This window comes from Phoenix dactylifera, chromosome 1, assembly GCF_009389715.1.
Source record: "Phoenix dactylifera cultivar Barhee BC4 chromosome 1, palm_55x_up_171113_PBpolish2nd_filt_p, whole genome shotgun sequence".
NCBI classification, from domain to species: Eukaryota; Viridiplantae; Streptophyta; class Magnoliopsida; order Arecales; family Arecaceae; genus Phoenix; species Phoenix dactylifera.
This window is the reverse complement of record NC_052392.1, coordinates 19,048,332-19,073,581: the sequence shown is the minus strand read 5'-3', so window position 1 is coordinate 19,073,581 and position 25,250 is coordinate 19,048,332. Positions and strand designations below refer to the sequence as shown.

Genomic DNA, 25,250 nt, shown 5'->3' with positions numbered 1-25,250 from the left:
TATTATCTTTTAAATCAATTTCTATTTTTAAGATCTTTGCACTCAAGAGTTTATGGAATCAAACAAAATGGTATGTATATAATTTTTTTATGTTAGACAATGCTAAAAAATTGTATATCGATATTAATAATAACTATTTTTTCAAAATTATGTATCAATTGATCTAAAGATTTATACTAGCTTGTTAAACTATAATTTGTTAAATATGTATTACTTAACCGTATGGTATGTACTATAAAAAAATATATTTTAAAAATAGAAAAAAGAATGCCCTATATAATTTTATTTATTTTATTTTATTAATTATGAAACAGACTCCATGATGAGCCTATAATTTTTAAATTTGTTTAAAAATATTATAAAAAATAAGGTAAAACAGGGTTTTTTTCTCTCGGGTGCCCCGCCCAGATGACGTTTGTTTGAGACACCTCCCTGACACAGCTTTTTGCCTCTTTTGAGCCAACCATGACTCGCCACGTAGAGCGCTTAACTCCGTGTCAATTTGCCAAAGAAAATTCTGTATTTCTACCTTTATCCCTTTTCTTCTCGTACTTTTTAAGTAATCATCCATTCATTTCAAAATTAAACCCGATAGATAAAGCCAGAGAGAGGTCGGCTTGCCACTGGCAGAAAACACTAGAAAGCCATTTGGTTGGCAAATAAAAAAAATTCTTCGTCAAAATAATTTTTAAAAATTTTAATTTTAAAAATATAATATTTAAAAAAAATAATGTTGACTAAGTTGATCATACAAAAAAATGGACATTTATTTTTTAAAAAAATAATATAAAATATTTTTTATACTTCTAATAAAAAAATCTATAAATTTTGATAACTTAAAAATATTTTTTAAAAAAGTATTTCAATTTTTAACCAGAAAGTAGCTTTTTGTTACGTTCCCCATAATTTTCTTATAAAATATCAAAATCTTATTTATATGGAAATGTTATTTTTTATCTCTATTTTTTAAAAATTTTAACCAAATAAAAATTTGGCCATGCTTTTCTCTTTCTTTTCATGTGAACGGGCCGTTGAACCCACGGGAAACGGGAATTCGTATTTTTAGAAATAAATAGAAATCGCATGGGAAACTCCCGCCTTCTTTGGCTCATTCCTCCAGAGTAGTTCCGAGTTCTGCAAATTTTAATTTAGTAATAAAATCTAGGTCGAAGGTTTATGAGTAGAAAACTAAAAAAAGACAGATAAGTTGAGAGAATTAATCTTTCTCCATTCCAATCTAACTCAAGAATTTACAATCCTGACTTAAAAAGTTTCCTCTTCTTCTTCTTTTGTTTTTTTTTCCTCCAATCCTGTCGAACCAAAAAGACGAAAAAGAGAAAAAAAAAAAAGAAGAAAAATATCACTGCTCTTCGTTCTGGCCCTGGCCTAGGTGGTTCTGCTCGCCCTCCACCCAGTGGTTCCGTGTCGGCTCGCCGGCCAGTGCGGTTGCCGCGCTTTCCGTCTTCTTCCCGTCAGCAACGCTCTCGCTCCCGGCGGTGTCGACAGCTCTGTCGGCGGCGGCGCGGCTGGAAATGGGCGTGGCGAGGAAGGTGGGCTCCTCGTCGCCGGCCATGATGACCACAATCCGCGGCTCGAAGCTTTCCCGCGGCTTGGCGGCGGGGTCGGCGCTGGTTTTCCCGTCACCGCCCCGGTTCTCGACATCGCCATCACCGCTCTCGAGGTAGCCAGAGAGCTTCCAGTAAGAGCAGGCAAGGATGAGGAGGGCGAAGGCGATGAGACCCAGCATCGCCGCCAGCCCCCCGAAGAGGTACGGCACCGGCGAGTGCCACGCCGCGTGAGGCCCCGGCGGCGGCGCTGCCATGGCTGCTCCTCCGTTCGCCTTCAACTCGGCTTCCGGCCTCATTCTTCCTTCTTTTTATCTCTCTCTCGTTTAATGAAAAAGAGGAGGGAGGGAGAGAGATCTTTTTAGGACGAGGCGTTGGGTTGGGACTCGGGAGATGGGAAAGTAGGCGGAGGATGCGAGGGGTATTTATAACGGTGGCTTTACAAAGGTAGCTTAATTTGATAGGCGTGAAATTGTATAGTTAACTAGCTCGATATATACTATGTGGTATTGAACTTTTTCATTTTTACTTTATCCATAATAGCCTTCTAAGCTTCATTTTCTTTTCTAAAAGTATGTTCTATTCGACCTTAACAAGTGAAATTAGATTCTGATTTTTTTTAAGAATAATATTTTTTTGTTATTTTTATTATATAAAAAAATAAATTTGGCTTTCATAATGCAAACTGCAAATTTAATACATATAAACTTATGCACATGATGTACCATTAAGCTGCATTTTGTGCATTTTGATACATAAGGTTTGGTCCCATATATATTTATATAATCTAGATCTCCAGGCATGACTGGGGTGCTAAATTTTGTACCATTAATCTAGATATAAATCTAGATCTCTACATATGATTGGAGTGCTAAGTTTAGTACCATTAAGCAGCTTGGATAGATGTGGATCTCAATAACATAAGGTAGACCTGCACCACAATAGTTCAGTGCTTATATCTCTAGTTAACTTGGTTCCAGCCTAAATTTGATTAAAATTGCAGAAAGAAGGGATCAAAGTGAGGCCCAAATTTATAAATTAATGATGTAAAAATGAAGCTATAGAAGCATTGGTGTGAGAGAGAATTGATAATCCCCTGTATCATCGTTTGTCTTAATAGATCTCGATGTTGGCAAGCTAACCAGCAAATTGGTTGCTTTTTTGGGCATGGTAATAAAATTTTGATGATAAAACGGATTGTAGTAGAATAATCATCTTCAATCCCAACACTGGTCCATGTAAACTGAGGCATAATTTAGGCCCCTCCATGCGGCAACCAGCTTTCTTAGGGGTGCACTAAAAGAGTGAATCCCCTGTCAAAAGCATTACTTCATTGAGACTAACCCATAAAATGCAACTATTTATTTATATCAACTTTGTTGCACTATTTCATACTTAAATTTTTAGTTTGGCAAAACATGAGAGGGATTCTAGTTACTATCGTCAGCATAAGAGCTTATAATACAAGAAGCAAAAAGATATCTTTACAAATTTCTCTTAAACAAAACATGTATTCCATTTTATACTTTCCCCTTGATCAGAAGCATATTTTATTTGATTGCCACCTTTGAGGGTGCTGAATCTTTCTGGCTGTGGAAAAAATGTAATTGGATGTTGTTAGCCATGAACTTATCCATTGCAGCCGGGGGCCCTCGCGTGTATGATATGCCTTCTCGAGGTATAATGAGAACAGCACTAGAGGAAGAGCCTAGGGCGACTGTAATGATTCATGGAATGGAGTGCAGCGAAGGAAAAGTTCGTGGGACCTCCCAGGCTCCCTTTCTCTTGTTATTTAGATGCTTGATGTGATTTGATTTGAAGAGATGGAAGAATACGGCAGATGCTACACCACCCTTTTCTATTAATATATTTCTATCATCTTTACGTGTTTTCTGCAATGCCTTTGGCCATTAGGGTTCGTTTTTGGGTGAAAAGAAACGAGTTTCAGTCCAGTTGCTCCAATTGGTTGGGCGAACTACAAGCCGCCCGTGGTTTTGATGCTTCTTGTTTATGCTTGGGCGCAGCTACACTTGGCTATTTGTCGTTGGGATTCACATGTTAATTTCTCCATCGAGGTAGGTAGTTTGCTCGCACGGTGCTTCATTGAATCTGGGCGGTTAAATGTTTATGTCGCCAACTTGTGTCTCACCAATTGGAGCCAACAGGTCTTTCTGTTCATGATATATTATGACTTGCCATTTGAATTCTGAGTGATGAACCATATCGTGCACTTGTTCGATCATGAGTTGTTCCTTGAAATTAATATTATGGTTCGTGTCAAATAGATTTCATTGGTTATGATGTGTAGAGGATAAGTTGATGCCAGCCAAAGGTGGATGATAGCTAAGATAACTTTATATTAGCAATATTCATTTCCTTTGTTAATTATTCAAGTGGAGTCATATTTCGAGGTTAGATCGATCAGCACTCGAGTCGCATACCGTAAGGCAAACCTTGTATGCCTGCCGATAAGCAGTATTACAACAAACTTAAGTAATATAGACAATACGGTGATTTTGTAATGAAGAATACAATTATGGCTTTAGGAAAAGAAATCCCTTTAGTAGGATTGAAATTAATTACAGGTGTCAAGCATTGTCTGTTAATTCAACTGAGAACCGCTATCAGTAGCTTGCTACTTTACCATAACACTTCTACATCGTACAAAGTATTACCTTTACCTTCCGTCATTCTCTTAATGAACACCGCAGAAACGACCATAAGGGAAATTAAAGAATTGATGTATACACTCGAACAAGCTAAAAAAAAGTTGGCAAGTCAGACAAAATATGGAACCTAAAGATAATGACGATCGAGATCATAGTTGGCAATCCTTTCTCCACATCCTTGCCTCAAAGTCGCATTAAAGGTATATGCAAGGTGATGTCTTGGCATGGATAAGCAAGAGGGACAGCATAAGACTTCTATCAAACAAAAGCTAAATAATTGTGATGAGATCATGCTAGCAACCTTCGTAGAAGTTTGCATGTTCATACGAAACATTCCATTCGCGGCCTAGAAAGGAAGCCAAACTCTTCTCTACTTCTCCTTCTTCCTCATTTATTAATTTGACATCCTAGATAGAGAAAGCATATCTTTTTTTTTGGATAAAAAAAGCAAGTCTTTTTTTTTTTTGCTAAAGAGAATAATTTATACAGTTTTGATATAGATACATCCAATAAAATTAGAAAACAACAAGTACCGGAATGTTCAAGGCAACTTTTTTTCCTCAATCTACAAGACATCTTTGGAATAAATAGCCATAATTGAGGCTACTCAGTCTGCGGTTCCATTAGCTTCTTTTAATACGTGCTTGGTCTGAAAGATGGCACGAAGTAAATATTTATTAGCATCATTTCAGCAAGGACCGGAGAAGCAAGCCTACCTTTTTGCCTCGACTTAAAAGCGAGTGTTCATCTTTGGATGAAGGCAAAGGTGACAGGCTTTGCAAGGCATAAAGATGGACCAGGGTTCTCCTTTGGAAGAAGGCAAAGGTGACAGGCTTTGCAAGGGATAAAAATGGACCACGGGGGGCCCTCACCCAAGCGATTCAGTTAGACGCTGACGTGCGTGCTCCTTGGACTCGACGCAACCCCTCTCTTTTTCCTCATTCTCTCACCGTACCCCATAATGCTCGCTGAGCTGGCCTCCTCGCCCGAGTCCCGTCGTCCGCCACCAGGAACCTTGCCGCGCCCGCCTCCACCGCCGAATCAGAGATCGCTCGTACCGGATCGGACGGTGCGAACTAGGGTCTTATGTTTGCAGCACGGTCCTCAGGTGTGGGCCCGGAGGGTGGACGCGGGGCCCAGCACTTTTGCGCTGCCTGCCACCCGGTGGGGTGGGCCCGGGCCGGCGAAGTCTGTCGCTGGGGCGTGGGCCCCGGCGCCCGCGTCATCTCTCGCGGTGCGGGATAAGGACAAGGGCGCCCAGGCACCGAATTATCTGCCGTGGGGCGGGGTTTCAATCGAAACAGGGAAGACATACCGAGATTTTGGAAGGATGCTTAAAACGGGTTTCATGGGTTTTTGCCTTCTCCCTTACTTGACGTGCTTGGAATGCTGAATGCCCTTTGTCCTCATTCCCTGTCATATATAACAAACATGATGGTGATGAAGGGATGTAACCCACCATTCAAATCTAACTAATCTAAGGAATTTGATGTACAAATTTTGGATGACGGATGGGGCACCTCTTGCTCCAGGATGAGCTGTGGTGCAGCCTTTTAGGCTAAACATATTTTTAGAGAGATAAATAGGATTACAGGTTAAATGATTTCGTATGTAGCGAGTTATTCTGGAGACATCTTATAGGTTACAAAAATAAAGTTGTTTACAGCACTCCAAAACTTACTATTTTCTGATTTTATTGGATACATCCATATTAAAACTGTATGAATCATCTATTTCAGCACAAAAAAAAAATAGTCACAAACCGATGGTATGCAAGAGGCGAATGCTGACCAAAAAAAAATTTGCATTACAATACAAAATAACCACATGGTTGTCAACTTATGCAAGGACATGCTTTCTAGCATTTCTAAATCGTAGTTCCAGCAATATAAAAATAGCTTCAATACATATATTGTATTTCACCAAAAAAGAAAAAAAAAATATCGTGTTATGCCAGCTAACAATAGAAAAATATTGTCGTTATTGGTTTAGATCAACATTGCAACATAGCTGGTTTTGGTTTATGGAAACATGGAGGCGGATCCAAAGCAGTATGAATGCTGCTGCTTTGGTCATCTTCCCCGTTCCCATGCATTCGCTGCCTAACCAATGCCTATCTGGCAGTCATAAACTCCTTTCCTAAAGTTCACGCCAGCGTAAACGCGTGATACTTTTCGCTAAAGTAGCGACGAGTTTAACACGCAAATAATAGCCTATGTCTAAAACAATCTAGGAAGCCCAAGGCCCCTGTAATGGCCAGTAGACGCAGCCCTCTCTCTACCTTCCCATCGTGCGGAATCCGAATGTCCGCATATTTGTTTGGTCTCGGAATTGAGCCACCAAACAAAGAAAGATATTGGGAGGGGAGATGTGCAGCTAATGATGATGTTGGTGGAGAATGAAGGACAAGTGTTTGTTGGAATCTCTCGTCACAAATTTGGGGTGGCGGGACGAATCAGCGGCGTCATGCCGCTGTGCCCCCTCTGGGGGGTCGGCCGCCCCAGCTTTTTTGCACCATCACCTGGGCTTGCATAACCTCAGGGCACCTTGAGCCTCTAGCTATAATAAAAGATTTCTATTTTTATTTTTTTTACTGATGCAAAAGGAGGCAAAAAAAATCATCTGGCTTTTATTGAAATTAATCATATTTACAGCAGAGATGAAAGGCAAAATTAAATTACATTATCAAGAAAGGAGAGGAATAAATGCGAAAAAAGAAGCTAAATGGCTCCAAACCTAAATAATCAGAATAAAAAATGTTGATGCTCGTAAGAAGAAGCGGTAGAGAAAAGAACTTCATCTAGACCAACAAGTAAGAGCATTCATTATCTAAAAATTTTAAATAATTTTACAAAAATTCTTAGGCTCCAAATGGTTCTCCTCCACTTTGAGAATCTTGCTCAGTGCTCACCGGCGTCGGTGGAAAAAGGGTGGTCATTCGTGACAGCCTGTGCAGGTCCCATTTTGGTGTGGTTTGATGATGAGAGCCCCATGACCTTCCCTTTCTTATTACAGCGAGGGAATATTGTCAATTCTGAGAGAAAAGTGATGAAGATCACCAACACGATTTTTTTTATTATAATAATATCTCTACAGTTGATTGGGATAGTTATGAGGCTTGCTCTCTCTTTTTTTTCGTCATCTTCTTTCTATGATATTATTGGATATATTAATGCTAGAATCATAGGACCGTCTTGCCAAAAAAAAATTCTCTATTTTCAACGATAGAGAGATCGATGGGTGGATAAAGGCCATGACTCCACGTCAGCCAAATAGGACATACACAAGAAAAACGTTCTAAAGGGTCGCCAGTTCCCAACTTCGTTGCCAATCCGACGTGGCACCCTATGAATGCCTACCCCCAACGGACCTCGGCAATCCTCTCCGCCCATGTCCTATGGTGCACCGTACCATTACTCCAGTAACTCCACAGCAACCCTCGGTACACAACTCTATGATGCGGAGGATGTGCTCGCCATAAGTGACCTCCAAGAAGCTGACAGAAAAAAATCTGCATGAAGACTGCAATGCCTGAGTGTAATATATTGTTTGCACGTAGCTTAGTGTGGTATTCTTCAGTTTGCAAGACTATGAGTGGAGGGCTAATTGTAGCGAGATTAATCAGTATATTTTTAATATGATAATAATCTGAGGCTTTGGTTTGAGAAACAAAAATCCAGTACAGTTTCAGAAGGAGCTGTGCATTAACAGGCCATTGTCCGGACCACAGAGATGATAACAATTAATCAATTAAAGTTTACTTTTATTTTCCTATCGTTTTAATATACATCTGATTGCCGAAGGATCTCGACTTGACTGGCAGTCAAAAATTTTCTACTAACCGTCGTTGTCTGTCATGCAATCTTGCTTTTATGTATTCAAGCGACTGACATAGTTGCAGAAGTACTCACGTTCCCTTTTATTAAGCACTATGATTTAGTTTTCTGATAAGCACTGGGGCAAGCACTAACAATAATGATTTATGTGGGCTTTTAAATATTACTAGTATCAAAGACAAGGCGAGGCTGGAAGAACAAAGTTGGATTTGTCCGCCGGGTCCCCTGATAACATGACCACGGTGGAGTTTGGCCAACATAATTCACTTATTTTAATCCATAGAACAATCTATGGAGCAATGAGGAAGTGTGATTTGTTGAAAGTTAATAAATACAATGGGCTGAGTGGCTGTCTCCCTCACAAGAGTACAGGCTTTAATCATGGGTGGTTTGGTTAACCATCATCATTACTTGACAAATTGGGTGTTATACCTTACAACTGATGACAGAACCGATGTGACAAAAAATCTATTCCACTGCCACAGCCCAGCTTAAGGATAAGAGCAGTTGATGACAAAAAGTTGAGCAAACCAAATCCACCACCAGGAAAGCTTAACAGCTTTAACTTTGCTCCCAGTCAGATGATATACTTTAGCGCAGCGTGGCGTAAACTACTTTAGCTCCATGTATCACATCCTTTTGGCAAAGGTGAATGGTGGGATAAAACAAATACCACGTAAAGACTAGAAAGGAGAAGCAACAACACTAGCGAGGAAATTGATGAAAAAGTTTTAAGGCATCTCTTTGCTTAAGGTTGCCATAGCCTGTCACTAAGTTCCATCCACTTCAAAGAACTCAAAGTTCCAAAAAGAAGAGATTACATATAGGGTACCCAGTCCAATCGCAGACATCTGAGCGTGCACGATTCTGAATACACCGTCTGTTGAATCGTGCGAAACGAATGGGATCTCACAGACAATGACTTTAAGATGAGCAATCAGAATACAGGAGAATATGAAGAAGGTTCTACCTTGGCCTTCATAACCAAGCCTTTTGATTGCAGCACTAAGCACACCTGAAGATACCTTGGGTACAGTATCTGTTCAAGTACTGCAGTTTAATCCAAAGTAGGTAAACTATCACGCAGCTCAAATATCCATACAGAAGGTTTCTAAAATCATATATATGAAAGCAAGTTGAAAAGGCGCGCAAACAAAGCTTCGAAATGCTAAAAAGTCAGCCACCACGTCCTTCCAGATAAAAGCTAGTTCAAGCTCAAGTAAAACCTCCCGGAGCACAAGCAGTCATCATTTCCCCCTGAAATGGGAAAAGAACAAAGAAAAGTTAAAACTGTAGAACCGATAGGGAGAGAGAGGAGTGGGAGCAACGTCATAGAGAAGAAAACTTTTGGTTCACTTACGTGCTCATCATCAAAGTTATGTTGTCTCCTTTCAAGAGAATCCTCCCTGAACAAATAAAAAAAGATGCATTCAGCAAAAATTCAAAATGAAGAAAGCAAAAAAAGCAAATAATAAGACAGAGAGTAACATAACTAACCCAGCGGCTTTCTGGTATTTTTCTTAATGTTAAGTTCATCAGCATCATCCAGCACCAAATTCATGTACTCATCAAAACCCTGCATGATATGCCATAAAATTGATGTTCAGTATCAAAACTGATCCTCGTCTGATTCTGTCTAAACACATCCTGATGTCGAAAAAGAGGCCTATGATGTTCACACGTATAGATATCTCCATTTAGGAGTATAGTTTGTTTCTGTTATGTGATTATGTATGATCATGTTATGCCACACATCGAGAATTTGCGACTATATCAAATAAGAATGGAGATGCAGGATGTCCATGTCACTGTCATCAACATAGGCCACTTTGTCCAAAACAAAGACCACTCCACTAGCTACACAACAATGGCCACCATCCAAACTTTTGTATTGTATTAGTGGAGGAATCAAAAGAATTTGCAAAATGAGGCAAGAAACTAGGAATAGACACAGTGAATGATCTATGATCCAGAGCACACCATCAATCAGAGTCAATGGTTTGACAATTAGCATAAAAACCTTAAACAGTACCATCCACCAGCTCAACCATAATTGCTTACAAGCTCTAGGAGCGCTTCGGATCTGCCTGATGCTGTATTAAAATATTCACCTATATCAGGGAATTGATTCACTCTTTTACAAAGCAAAGAAAAAAAACAAAAAAGAAAAAGGAAAAAGAATACGCAGAAAGCAACCAGTTTCCAATGCTAGAAGGAACCTGATGGTGAATGTAGCACTATGGAAAAGTTGAAAAAAGCAACAAGAGCCAATCTATTCGGGTTACATCAGAAGCAAAAGAAGGCCCACTAGCAACTCATCCTAGCCATAAAGGGTTTTTTTTTTGCTGAAAAAATGGAGAAAACTACAGAAAGTTATCCTAGCAATAAAGGGTTTAAGTAACTACCTGTGCATGGGCATTCATTTCATCCGCTACTTCACGTCACTATAGAAAAGTTGAGTTGATAATTAAGTGCCTTGGTGAATTATAGAATGAGGTGCCCGATTCAGTATGGGAAACAGAAAAGAAACAGAGCTTCTGAACTTTGGATTAAACAAGAAAATATAAAATAATGTGTTTAACTCTATATTACAATGACCTCTACTAGTACTAAGACTTTTTTCAACCTTGAAACATGCCTAACCACTTATCTCAATCAAAAGAAATAGTCACCCTCGCCAAACAACTTATCCAACCCCAATATGCCATTTGCTCCAGTTGAACTGCAAGCTCTTTTTTTTTTGCTAGACAAAAGGAGAGGAGGGGGGAGGGGAATTAACCCCACCCGCATAGCAGCCCCACTGGGCCCCCCTTCCACCAGAGAATGTCCGATGCAGGTAGAAAGTTTCTCATAACTTACCCACTAGCACGGGCGAACCCGCATGTGAGTATGTCACCCCAGCACCACCTCAGTACCAGAGGATCAGTAGCGCTCCCAACGGGCAAACCAGGCGGGCATCCGGTCCCCACATTTAATCGACGCCCGCGCATTTCGAACCTGAGTCACTCTGTTGGAAACAAAGCTCCGTTCCAACTGTGCTACCACCTCGGTGTAAAAAACCATGGTGTCCATAAGACTCGATCTTAATCTCTGGAATATGACATGCAATACAAACCCATTCATGTTGCTTTTTTACTTCTCTTGCATGAAATTATCCCTTTCAAAATGATTTGTCCTGGAATTTCGAGGTATTATAGTTGCATACCAACTTGTACCCCTGCAGACAGTAAATTCATGCAGCACTATGTGATGGTATGTCTATTCATATGGTGCTAAATGATAACCATTTATAATCTTAATCAATTTTTTAAAGAAGATAATTCACCACTCTTGTTCAAATAGCCATAACAAAACCTGAGCTAGAAGTCTTAGATCACTTTCCTAATTTTCATGATGCATTAGATCATAACATCAAATGCAAGTATAGCTGTCCACTTGCCTGTGGTGCATGACCAGTCAGATTCCACACAAGCTGCCAAAATAATAATTCAAATCTTAACAAAACTATCAGATTGAAAATTCCTGCCGCTGTTGCCAACCTTGGCCTAGAACATGCAGCCACTAGTAAAATTTTCCTTGACATTAACTTGTTTCAGTCGTCAATTTGATCTTCCATGACCTCTTCGACTATCATACCAATCCTCCTTGGAGACATCGCCCCAATTATTGATATCCCTGAAGTCCTTTTCAAATCCACAACCTTATGTACAACAGACTTAAAAAATATTCCATGAAGAGAAAGTGGAGAAGAATTTCAATCCACATAAAGCATACTTGGAACGAAGAGCTTCCTTTCTTAGGCATATTATTTCAAATAACTCATCGAAAAAAAAGGTGCATCGTATTGAATTTATCTAACTCAGAAACTATGTTGTATGTCCTCATGCTTCTAGCTTTATGTTGCATTGAAAGTCTGAATATTGCAGAAATTGAACTCAATTATATAACTATCAGGTGCAGAATGTGACTATAACAATTTTTTGAACTGCTGCTAGGTAGATACTTTGTTGCCAATACCATTCCTAACTTAAGCTGCTCTCACGAAATAACAATTATCTCTTAAGCTAGTAGGCTACAAGGTGCACTTTCTTCACCTCTGAGAAGATCTTACATTCTCAGTGTGGAATAGATCTTATATTCTTATGAGAAAAACTAGATCCAGTAACATGATGCTTGTATACCCTTTCTCTCGAAGACCAACTATGCCAATCTTGTCCTCCTTAGGCTACCTTCCTTAAAGCTTTTGCTTGTGTTTTAGCCAATATGCTATGTCCATAAGCACCACCATCAATTTTTGGACCTTTTATTTATTTATTTATTTATTTTATTGACTATGCACTAATCACAGGATTACTACCAAGTAGCTCTTCTTCTTTTTTATCTCGTGTAGGCAAATAGATCATTGTTGAAGCCAACTAGCAAGGACAGACCTTGTTCTACCACTACTTATGTAGCATTATATTTTGAAAACAAATCTACTCTCTTCTTTGTAAGGGAACAAAAACCTTAACTCCATGGTTATAAAAATCATTGGTCCAACTGCCATGTTAACCGATCAAACCAGAATATAATTAGAATATTAAAAGATTAAAATATTTTAAAAAATTGGATATAATATAAAAAATGTATAACTATCCACAGTTCTATCCTTTTTTTGATGAAAAGGATTTATGATTTTTTTTGCTTTAAATACTACTCTTTAGAACACATTGATCTATATTCTACATTACTCTTTCATTGCGGCATACATAAAAAAAAATCATAATCATTTGATTTTGAAAAAAATGTAAGTAAAAATGTATATAATATAGGAAAATATAAATAAAGTATACATTCTTTTCTTTAATTTTGCACCAAAGAAAAAAATGATTAATTTTCTTTTCGATTGGAAAGAAATTGTTATTAAAAAATTGAGTAAATAACATCTATTGAATAACATAGATATTTTTTTCCCTTCATAAGTTATCAAAAATCAATTAGCATCCTGGGGTTGAGAGGCTCCATCGCAAACCCCAGGACAAGGGTAATCACTACTCATCCACAATATCAACAATTTTTGAAGAATTTTGATCAGCCCGATTACCTGCTTTCACCCACTTGTAGGGTTGGAAATGGGTTCGGGCCATGTCAACTTTAGACAAGGCTATGGGCTAGACCCTGAGTAATTTCAAATTGGGTTTGGGCTTAAAATTAGAGACCTAAATATTTCAACTTTCTAATCAAAAGCCATCGCTTTTCTCTTCTCTACGCCTCCACCACCCTCTTCACCCTGTTCAAACCCAAACGTTGGTCCCTGCCCCATTCCAACCCAATCGTTGGTCCCTGAAGGTCATACCTTTCGTTGGACGTCGATCATCGATCCAAGCAAGGCGAAGGCAAGTAAGCAATCCTCCTATCGCTGGCAAACTACTGTGAACTTTTGGCCCAAACGGCTAATTTGGGTCGGCTCAATCGGGTTTCAAGTTAGGCCCGGGCCTAACTCGGGTCGAGCCTAGATTTTTCAAAAATTTTGGACCTAAGCCTGATCTGAAGCTCAATAAAAAAAAGGCCGAGCTTGGGTAGGCACGTGGACTGACCCATTTCCAACCCTATCTACTTAGTTCGCTGCTTTTTCCTAAAAACTGGCCAAGTTAGTGATACTCAAGTGGTTGAACTAAACTTCTTGATGGGGATGGGGACATCAGAGCTACTCGTTCGTGTTCACGCCAGGGATTGACATCATTATGGCTAGGAGATAGTTTTGAGCCATCGGGTTGAGTCAGGCCTCGGTTTGGGTTCATTCGAGTCTGCATCATGTATCTTTTACTGCCTTATTAGTTGCTTTTGTTTGAGTCGATTTGGTTGTTGAGTCAAGTGATTGGATCAATTGATCAATGTAAGACCTAATTATAAAGATCCAATTTTGGGTGTGATTAATTGGTTTAATGGTCTAATGTTAGTAAGGTTTAATTTGGTATGTAATCAATTAATTGACTTAGTCAATTAATTGAAAGGTCCAACTTTGGTTAGTTGTTAGTTGTTTGACTTGGTCAATTCATGATGTAAGGCCTATATAAGGGCCACTCCTCTCATGAATTAGGGAGTTGAATGATTGAATAAAAACCCTAGCCTCCTTTCTGCTTCTTCTCCTTCTTCCTCCTCTTCTCTTCTTCCTGTGTCTATATAACCTCTTCTTCCTTCTCCTTCCCTTCTTCTTCCTGTTTCTGTTTTCTCCCTGCAGTGGTCCGCCATCAGCTTGGTATCAGAGCATCTCTTCTTCCTTCCCTCGAGAGCTTTGTCCGCCATCACTTCTGATCCTATGTAAAAACTGAACTGGTCAAGGGTCTAGTTCGCCGGTTTTTCTAACGAACTGGCTAGTTCAGTATGGTTTTTATAACTATGCTTGACTCCGTATAGGGCTCCCTGAATGCATTTCAGAAGATATCAAAGAAGATAAAGGAGATGAATACTCAATGAGAGAGAGAGAGAGAGTAACTAACATTTCCATATCATGCCCTTTGCTAATGCTTCAACCTCTATCCAACTTAAACTAGACTTAGCTACTAAGATCAATCGCAACAAGCCTCATCCTATTTTAGCAACTAAAAGATATATAATTATATTTCCTCCACAATTAAAATGCAAAAGCCTTAAGCCTATCTAAAACTAATAATAAAGCAGATACTTCAAGCAAAGCCATGCCTCAACTAACTACAATAACAAAATAAAATTCCTAGTCCAATTACATGATAGACAATCTCCCCTAAATTAATATGCACAAGAATTACCGATGGACTCAAAACTCGTACAATGAAGCATTTACTAGTTGGCAACGGGCTTAGACATGTAGCTATGAAATGCTCCAACTCCAGAACATATTCTTATTTGGGAAATTGTTTTAACTTGCATGAACCAATAATATCTGGCTTGATATAGTAAACAAAGCAGTTACACCCTCCAGCTTCCAAAGAGAACAAGCATAAGCAGCTATAATTCCTGGTAATTATCTTTGGCAGGCTCTTGAAACACAACTTCCAAGACAAAATATTTTTCTGCTAATATACAATGCAAAGGAAAATAACATGCATTGCAAAAACATCACAGACATTGCCATGTAAGATAGATATCACAAAGAAAACAACACCAATTTTTTTTAAGAAAGAAAATATATAATATTTAATAGATTGAAAACATTATTATATCACCACCAGATTTATTTTCCTTACCACAAAATCGAAAGCACACAAATAGCACTTCATAGTTTCATACTCAATTTATTAAGATCCTGGTTGTGGACCATAAAATTCCAGATGGTTCCATTAACTTGAAGAAAATAGAAAGAAAGGTCATGAGATTGCTGACCATAAAATGTATCGTGTTTCATGCAACAATAAAAGGGCCTAGAGAGAAACCAAGGCAAATAACTTCAATTAATGCTTATGTGGTTCCACGATCCAAATTTAACAAAAGTAACCACTCAGGGTTGATCTCACATTCCTTAACTTTCATAAGAATTTCTTAATCTAATTTATATAGCTGTATATGGGTGAACATTTCCACTTCCAATTAAATAAGAACAGGTGTGATGAAGGAGAGATCTTCTAGTGTTAGCTTCTTGTATAAAACATGACGAACTTCTCAAACAAACAAAAGTATTGAGCAATAAATTACCAGATAAAATCAGCATAAGTTAGGTATTGGGTTGCAATATTAAGCATGTTTGACACTTACAAAAAGATGAGCGAAAAAATGAGGATATTTGAGATGTACATATGACATCTATGATGCCCCGAAAAAAAATAATATGCTTTCATGAAGCAACATTTAAAAAAGAGGAAAGTTACGGCAACACCCCTTTAACTTTTCGTGAAAACACTTACACCACAAAACTTTTAATTTTTTCAATTAGATCACAAAACTTAGTTTTTAGTTGCAAAGTGGCCTAGCCATCCATCTCCATTAGGATCTGTGAACACATGATTGTCACGTGACATAATTTCAGACATAATATGCCATTAATACCCCTCCCATCTGGCTTAGAAGAGGGGTAAGTTTTTTGGTAGGAATGGAAGGAGATCACCTGCCAATCATGTGACTCCTCCCCCATTCCACCGGTAACTCCTGCGGATAAATTAGTCATTTTACACATGTCGTTAACGATGTTAGAACTAAGATGGACAGCTAGGCCACATTGCCACTAAAAACTAAATTTTGAGGTCTAATTGAAAAAATTAAAACTTTTGGAGTGTAACTGTTTTTCGCAAAAAGTTGAAGGGGCATCGCTGTAATTTTTCAAAAAAACAATTCAGTTACATGCTGAGAAAGAGTTGAACCAACAAGAAGATTAGTTAATTTTGGTTTGGAAAAAGAAAGGGACAAAAAAAACCTAACAGAAATGGTATAAAGCAAGGTTCACTAAACCAGTACTAGAGGACATACCTGCCAACAACCAATTCGGTACGCTATCGATACATATTGTAACAGCCGAGGTTTACCGAAACAACCAATGGTATAACCTAACCCTAGCCATCAGGGAGCGATCATCATCACGAAGAGACCAAGAGATCCAGAGAGCGGGAGATTGGACGGAAGAGAGAGGCATAGGAAGAGAAAGAGAGCTCAGAAGAATCGAGAGAGAGAGAGAGAGGGAGAGGGTGAAAGTGGAGGGTGTGTGTGTGTGTAAATGTGTGTATGTACACATATATACATATACATATATATATATGATATATACACATCTTCAGTCCAGTTCAATACGCACCGAACCGCCTGGTTTAGGACAGTCTGACAGTTACTGAAGTAGAGTATTCTACAGACACTATGATGGTTCAGATGCATTGATAATGGAATGTAAATATGAAAGTACATATTGAAAAATGAATGGATTATTTGGTTATTCAATGCATAAATAAAAGAATTTGTTGGTTATTGTAAAATTAGAATAAGCACAAAATGGTTCCAAAAAAGACTCCTTTCCTTTCCATTTTCTCATATAAATCTAATTAACCCGCCCCTAGACTACAATGTGGTAAGGTTTTCAGGCAGTATAATAGTCCATCAACTTCTACAACAAAATAGGGCAACTAAATGGAAGATAGTATCATTAACCTATCGTTCAACAAACATTGGGCATTGCAGATATAGGGTTGCCAGACCAAAGTATTCAAAGAAAGCAGAACATGCAAATCCTCTGTGCAAAATACTTGCTTTTTACCGCACTAGCATTGTCACCTGGACACTTAACTTAGGTGCCCAGTGTCTGTCCCTTTTTTGGTGAAAGAATATCCTCAAACATATGATACATCAGACTCCACGGATCTAGGCACAGGGACATAGACATGCAGAAATACACATAGAAGTCATTCTCATACAAAAATGTCAAATAGAAAAGGCAAACAATTGATAGATATATGATGACTAACAAACAAAATAATATAATACCCATAAGTTTATAAGTTGTTTTTTAAGTTATTCATAAGGTTCATTTACAGTTACTTACAATATGTTAAGATACTGAAACTAACAATTAATTGTGATAACCTTTAAAATGTAATAAGACTTTGCTTAAAATGTCTAGTTCCTTGCATGAAACTCCAAATAAAAGTGACAATTGCTGCTAGGGTTGGAAACGAGCCAAACACAAGCTGAGCCAGGCCTAGCTCTAGCTCCGTTCATTAAATAATTGAACAGAGCTCAAGCTGCTCATGAACAGCTTTGTTAAGAGATATCATAACAATCTAGGATCTTTCGATGCCTTCGTATGTATAGTTTGGAATAATAATCTCAATTATATTTTAATCTTATAATTAAAATATGTTTTATTCTACACAACCTAGGTTAATTTATAATAAACAATTGTAAAAAAATTATTTTATAGATAATAACAATTAAAATAATAGATAATATATATAATATTTAAATAAGTGTCTCAAGCTAATTCTAGTTGAGCTCAAGCGAGTTAAGCCTAGATCTAGCTAGGGTCATTTCTTAATCGATTGAGCTGAACTCAAGCCTAATTTCAAGCCAAACTTGAGCTAGTTCGGGAACAGCTTGCTCGTTTGCCCGTCTTTTTAGCTATCATTGACAAGACACTTCAAAGTAGAATATCCAAACATGCCATGTTGGGTCCTATGCTCCTACCATGTCCAAGTGTCCAAAGTGATGATACTTCCAAATGCCTGAAAAATGAAGTGTCTGGGTAACCTAGATATTCGATGAATGCTTGTATGCAACCAAAACTTGGACCTTAATAGACATGATAATGTTTAAGTGAAGTCGTAACCCTCGATATATATTAGCAAAGGATGAATAAAGTTTAACTTAAGAAACTGAAAGCAGTTATGCCATGATTAGAACATTGAAATTTTCTATTCTATAAAACCATGATTTCTTCAAAATATAAAAGAATATGAACTTATTGCAATTTTTAACATTTTTGGTCCCCACGGATCAAGAACCTCACTCCCATAACCGAATATAGCATGGTTCAAATAGTATGCAACATTGAAACAAACCAATTATCTCTTATGACAACCCATTACAGCCACATTTTGTACTCAGTGTTTTCTCAACAACATTAAGTGGACCATTCATCAAAACTCTAAGCCAGTTATCCAAACAGGGAAATTCTTGGTGTTGAGTTTTGACAAATTTTATGCTTGAAAGTAATGCAAATAACCTCTCTGCCATTTTGAAGAAATTTCTCGCCTTAGTATATTATGAATCGATATAAACAATGATGTGACCTTGTAACAATAGTAATGGTAAGGTGGAAATGTCACCCACCCAACGAGTGAGAAAAGGGGTGATCAGGAAGGAAGGGAACTTAAAATATGTGGACAATGTCAACATATGGTTCCAAAGATTGTTGTGCCGGAATCGGAGCCCGAACCAGTTGCCCAGTGGCACAGGTCGGTACCTCCCATGTCATTCCATGCCGGGCCATACCGACACAGTAGATGAGGCGCAGGAGAGGAAGAACCAAAGAGAAAGAGAGAGAGAAAGAGAGAGAGAGAGAGAGAGAGAGGAGGCCGGCGGAGCCGCACGGAGGGGCGGCGGAGAGGTTCAGGGGTCCCTTTTTATTTTCAAAAATTTCAAGTGAAGCCGGCAAACCTCTAGCCGACTTCACTTAAAATTTTCGAAAAGAAAAAAAGGCCCCCTTCGGAACCCCTATTTCAAACGAAACAAGAAAACCGGAAGCGTTGCCCCTCCGCATGGCTCCTCGGCCCTCCATAGCCCTCCACCGGCCGGCCGGCACCCTCACTTCTCTCTTCCTTCGTCTCCCTCTTCCTCCCTCCCTTGCTCTCCCTCTCTTTCCTTCTTCTCTCCCTCCATCCTAATTTCTTGTTTTGGTTGCCAGAACCATCTCAGTCCACCGCTAGTACGGCTTAGAACATTCCAAACCAGATGGTTCGGGACGGTTCTGCCGACCATGTATGGTCCCCCAAGAAACCACCAAATTTTTGCTCCCCTAAAACCAAAATCAGGATTCTATGATTCAACTGATCAATGAACTAGCTTCTAAGTTGTCTTACAAGTTGCAGTTTATCCAACAATTATTCCATTAGTTGATACAATATACACATGCAATATGCAAAAAAAGATGTTTCTGTTTATTTGTGTCTTGAAAATCTGATCCATCAAAAAAGCAAACCATTTTGGAAGTCATATAACTAAATATAATATTCCCTTGTGCCAGTTCAAGCAAAGATCATGCAATTCAAGAAGATACTCTTACCCAAGCATAAACAAAAGGACAATCAACTATATTAGCAGGGCCTTATGTTTTATACTTAAGCAGGAAAAAGTCCTTCTATCAGAAAAAAAATGCAGAAGTGAAGAAGTGAAGAAGAAAATGATAATGATGAAGAAGAATTCAGCAATTCTTTCTATTATAAGTGTCCACCGACAATACAAATTTACCTAAATAGACATACATCTAGCACCTCGTACCCTTTATGGCTAAAATTTCTTAAAACTAATTGCAAGTACCAACAACATATATGCTACAAAATATTTTTTAAAAAAAATCAATTGATACCCGACTCTCTTCACTCTTGCATCCTGCCCATAAATCCAAGCAAGCACCTGATTATTTAACATTTACCCTCTTGAACTCCATAATACTCCTTGCTTGCTTCTTATATTTCAGAATACACAATGTCCATAAATAGCAAGCTAGTACCTGATTCGTTAATTGTCCTGTGCACGTACATTAAAACCTCAACCACCATCAACTAAAGAAATCGTGAATATCAATAAGCTGAAATGCATAATATTACAGCATTGATATCTAATCCTGATTTGATACAAGCACGTAGTATACACACAGAACACAGCAGAAAAACACGAACGAAAAAAAATCAAGACTTGGTATGCGCATCTGATTTTACTAGCAAAAAACAAGGTAACGGTATAAAATGAATTGCATAATGCTTAAACCATAAACCCTAGAGAAATGGGGAAAAGAACATACAATAATCCGCCCTTCGATCCTCAAATCCTTCTGCTCAAAGAGCCAGATCTGGATGCGAGCTTTCTAGAGCAATCCAATAACAAAAAAAATCAACAAAATCAGCAATTCTATTGAATCAGGATACCAAGAAACAAAAAAAAAAACGGATAGATCCAAACTTACGCTCTGAAGAAACCTGAAGATAAGATTCTGCCGCACGAGCAACCAATCCCCGCCCACAATTAGAACAAAAAGTAAAACAAAAGATTAAGCTAACTATAAATAGAAAAAAAGTTAGGGTTCCAGAAAGAAGGGGAGTGGGAGAAGAGCGTACGATAGGTTGGGTCATGATCCTCTGGACTTTGGTGGAAGCCATGGCTGCCTCTCCTTCGGATTCCGCGAGCTCTTTCCCTTCTCTCTTAGCTGTGGCGGAAGACCGACAGGAACACTGATAAAACCCTAAGGTGTCGGAGGGATAGGACTCGGAAGGGTTTATCGGAGAGAGCTGGCTCAGCGGCTCGAGTGATCGATGGAATGGCTTTTTGCGTAAAAACACCTGTCGTGTATTATATTTCTGAGAGTTTGACTGTAGACTCGATACATAATTCAATCCTTGGTAAGGACTTATATGTAACATCAGTCATGAGTGGCTAATTTTTATGCCCTTCGCAAGGCACAGTGTTTGGCTTTAATAGCAAAATTAGATTTTACATAAACTATTTAGTTTGCTTGGACGTTACATATGGTTTTATTCGAACATGAAGGTTTCCTTAAAGGTTAAGAATTGACTTGAGGTTCATGTTAATGGTGGAGGTTCATTGGGTTCTATAGAACAAGCACCTTATTTTAGATTGTGGCCTTGTAGGGTTATTTTTATGTTGGAAGATTACTAGAGTTTGGTTTTACAATATGTATAATAGGTAGCAAAGGATAATTGCATAACCCAATCCAGTGTGATCTCCATGAGGGAGCAAAAATAATTGCAAGATCCAATTTAATTAAATATCTTATACAATTCTTTGTGTTGTGTGGTTTCAGAATTATGTTTATAATTTTAAAAACTTCAGTCCTTTTTTTTATTTATTTGTCTTACAACTAAACTAAGAACTGCATTTATCTAAACTATAAATGGTTATACTCAAATCCACAATCTCTTCACTAGATACAAGATCGGCATCTTACTAGTTTGGTGCAGTACGATATCCACCGCATATCGAAACATTCCTCTAATCATTTTTCTCGTCTTTTTTTAATCTCAGCATGTATCGGTACGACTTGATACACATCTCGATATACTTCAATATACGGTGGTATAGGGTCTAACGTCCATATCAACCCAAACTTCAGTTTTATATCGATTTTCATTCGGTACGTTATGATACACCCCTATCAGACAGTATGGACTAGCACGATGGATCATGGTTAGACTGGTGTTGCGATATATCAAACCCATAAATAATGCCTAATATGCATGCTTGAGATTTCAAGTCTATTAGGAGGATAAGGCAATTGCCTTAGTGATCTATTTTCTTGGATCTAGTTATTTGTAAGAAATATGCCTCAGTAATGATTATTAATATAAATTAATGATCATAATTAAATTGTTATTGAATTATTAGTTATTCCTCCAGTCAGTGATCCATAATATTTGTTCTCCTAGTATCACCAATCTTTAAACAACTGAATTTTGGGGGAAATTATTTAAACTATATTGCTAGTAAATGATAAGGCAACTAGTCCTATCAGCAGCCGATGTCAAGCGAAAAGTTGTGTGTAGGGTAATTTTATTTTTAAGGATTCATAAGTTTCATATCCTATCTTGAGGATTTATAAGTTCCGTATTGTATATGAGTGCAATACTTCATGTCCAATATAACTTCCAGTTACTTAGATACAAACCTTAAATCAAATTAAAACTCAAGGCTTGCTCTCCGACCGAGCTTAGAGTTGTGCGAAAAACAAAATCAGCTAACAAACTTTTTCAACCTCATGGTCAACATTTAAATAACCAATAATTCAAGATTAATCCGTAGAAAATAATACCATGTTGAGATAAATTGAATATATGTAATTAATAAGTCATACTCCTTTTATCTCTTTTTTTTCTTCCAACTTCTTTCCATAGAAAGAGATGGAGAGAGAGATTCCATCATTGCAAGGGCTAATCACTAAAGGCAATTGGCTATTTGATTACTTCATCTCTTGGGTTGTTATCTTTACAGAGCAATGGCATTCTCATGTTTTTATGCTTTATAAGAGACTAATATATTGCATGCATTACAGAGGTAATAGGATAATTAAACTCTAGATCGAGCAAAGATTTAAATGTTAATTTTGAAAAGTAACATGACAGTTGAATATTGTATTGGAAAATGCTCTTGCATTAGATTTTTCTTAAATCAACATACAGAGTTTTTTAGTAGATGTATATCCACCCTGTCGTAATCTTTAAACTATTGGGAGTAATTGAAATAATGCATTTATATAACAAAAAGCCCGCTTACTGGTTCGTGAAAAATGAAGTACAAATTCACACTCCAGCTTAGCTTCTCAATATTAGAATAAAAGGATTTTAGACAAACCAATGGAGGGTCTTTGGAGGAATTCCATTGGCAAACGATTGTTGAAATATAAAACCCATTTGCCAATGTCAAGAGAAAAGGTATTGTCTAGGTTTGAGGATGATAGGAAAAGATAAATTGTTTTTTTTCTTCATGAAAGTCATATTTCGTCATGTTTACAAAAGAAAAATAGATAATTTTAATCACTAAATCCTGCTAAATATCGTACTATCATTAAATTATCTTCATGAATATTTATGATCACCTAGCCTATGCAACTTTTATTTCCTTCTTCCTTATAAAACCTTAATCAAATACATTTTATCATCACTCTAGTTCATTGCAAGCAAAAGGAAGAGGATGATCGATAAGGAAAGATTTTAGGCTGCACTCCATGTTTGAAGTAGAGATGGAAAGCCCTTTATCACTAGCTTCTCTACATACAGCAAGATCTGGTTAGATATATCAAAAGAGGGCATTAAGTGAAATCTAAGCTTCTCGTCTCTTATTTATTTTTTTGTCGTGGTGGCCATCCGTAATGGTCTACCGAGCATTCAACTTTGTTATTTCCGAAACATGCATGCATGAGCTCACCATATGCGAGGATTTCAAAAAGAATAACTAGCTAATTATATAAAAGTAGAGCGATAGGCGGCTATGAGGGAAAAAAAAAGGCAAAATCCACTGCATTTGAATCATTTATTATAGCATATTTGTGTAGGTTTAAATGTTTTATATAACTTACAAGTGTTCTTTTACTAATAAAAATTGAGCCACCTCACCCTAATTCGAATGATTGGTTTTGAAACCTTGCATGTAACTTTTTTTTCTCAAGAAAAATCTTGCATAAACAGTTAGTTCAAATTAGCAATATGATAAGTGTTTGTCATTGGACTTAGCTAATTTGACAAGATTGGCTCTTTGGTTAACTTTCTTCAAAGGAAATAAATTTTTTATTATGCCTTTTTTTTCTAAGAAAACAATACGAACATTTCTTGAAGTTTGGATTATTTACACTTAAATCCCAAAAGGCTAGAAAGTATCAGTTAGCCGCTAAAACTTTTTGTTGCAACGTAGCCTGACCGTCTATCTCCATTACGGATTATTATTAGATGAGGATCACACATTAACTGATTTTTTATAAAATTTCAGAATTATCCTTCTTCTTAACTTAGCAAGGGACTTTTGCTTTGGTGGGAATTGAAGGGAATATGAGGAAGAGTAATGCTTTGAGACATATGTTAGCGGATGAATGACAAAGGATAAAGTGTTTTGAGATTTATGCAGGTGCATGGACAATAAAGATTGAGTGCTTTAAGATCCATGCAATAAAATAAATGATAAAGAATGGAGTGCTTTGAGATCTATGCAAATAGAAGGATGATAGTATATGAAGCACTTTGAGATCCATTCATGCAGATGGATGATAAAGGATGAAATACTTTGAGATCTGTTCAGACGGATGGATGGGCTACTTTGAGATTTGTGCAGGAAGATGGATGACAAATCATGAAGCGCTTCAAAATCCATGTAGGCGAATGAATGATAGAAGATGTAGTGCTTCAAAATCTGTGCGGATAGATGAATGATAGAGGACAAAGTGCTTCAAAATCTGTGCGGGTAGATGAATGATAGAGGACAAAGTGCTTTGACATTTGTGTAAATTGATGAATGATAAAGGATGAAGTGCTTTGAGATTTGTGCATTGCATAGATGATAGAGGATGAAATACTTTAAAATTTGTCTAGATGGATTAATAAAGATGATAGGGTGCTTTCAGGACCCGTGCAAGTGGAGATGATAAAGGATGGAGCGCTTTGAGTTTGAATGGAAATAGATGATAGAAAATGGAGCACTTTGAGATCTATGTAGGTCAATGGAGTAGAGACGAAGCGTTTTAAGATCTGTGCAGGCAAATGGATTACAAGTGGAGCAGTTTGAGATATATGTGGACGGGTGGATACAAAGAATGGAGCTCTTTGAAATCTGTAGATGTGGATGGATGATTGAGATGAAGCACTTGGGCAAATGAATGACAAAAAGGTTGAGTGCTTTATGATCTATGCTAGTGGATGAATGATAGAGAATAGAGTGCTTAGAGATTTGTATAAATAGATGGATGATAAAAGATGGAGTGCTTTAAGATCTACACAGGATGGATGGATTATAGAGGATAGAGCGCTTTG

At 37.7% G+C, this 25,250-nt stretch overlaps 2 protein-coding genes across 2 annotated transcripts; both read right to left on the bottom strand.

Moving 5' to 3' along the window:
• Positions 1 to 1,207: 1,207 nt before the first annotated feature.
• On the bottom strand, positions 1,208 to 1,974 carry LOC103701698 (protein GLUTAMINE DUMPER 2-like). The gene has a single exon (XM_008783864.3). The coding sequence runs from the start codon at positions 1,862 to 1,864 to the stop codon at positions 1,361 to 1,363; it is 504 nt and encodes a 167-aa protein (XP_008782086.1). The 5' UTR covers positions 1,865 to 1,974; the 3' UTR covers positions 1,208 to 1,360.
• A 6,896-nt stretch (positions 1,975 to 8,870) lies between these two features.
• LOC103701697 (small nuclear ribonucleoprotein E-like) lies at positions 8,871 to 21,044 on the bottom strand. The gene is made up of 6 exons (XM_008783863.3): positions 20,838 to 21,044; positions 20,687 to 20,713; positions 20,525 to 20,587; positions 9,568 to 9,646; positions 9,431 to 9,476; positions 8,871 to 9,327 (listed from the first exon to the last, which is right to left on the bottom strand). The coding sequence occupies exons 1-6, from the start codon at positions 20,877 to 20,879 to the stop codon at positions 9,318 to 9,320; spliced, it is 267 nt and encodes an 88-aa protein (XP_008782085.1). The 5' UTR covers positions 20,880 to 21,044; the 3' UTR covers positions 8,871 to 9,317.
• Positions 21,045 to 25,250: the final 4,206 nt, after the last annotated feature.

Coding starts and splice junctions, on each gene's coding strand:
- LOC103701697 (XM_008783863.3), bottom strand. CDS start 20,879: ATGGCTTCCACCAAAGTCCAGAGGATCATGACCCAACCTATC. Junction 20,714..20,837: donor GGATCATGACCCAACCTATC/GTACGCTCTTCT, acceptor CTCGTGCGGCAG/AATCTTATCTTCAGGTTTCT. Junction 9,477..9,567: donor AAATACCAGAAAGCCGCTGG/GTTAGTTATGTT, acceptor TTATTTGTTCAG/GGAGGATTCTCTTGAAAGGA.
- LOC103701698 (XM_008783864.3), bottom strand. CDS start 1,864: ATGAGGCCGGAAGCCGAGTTGAAGGCGAACGGAGGAGCAGCCATGGCA.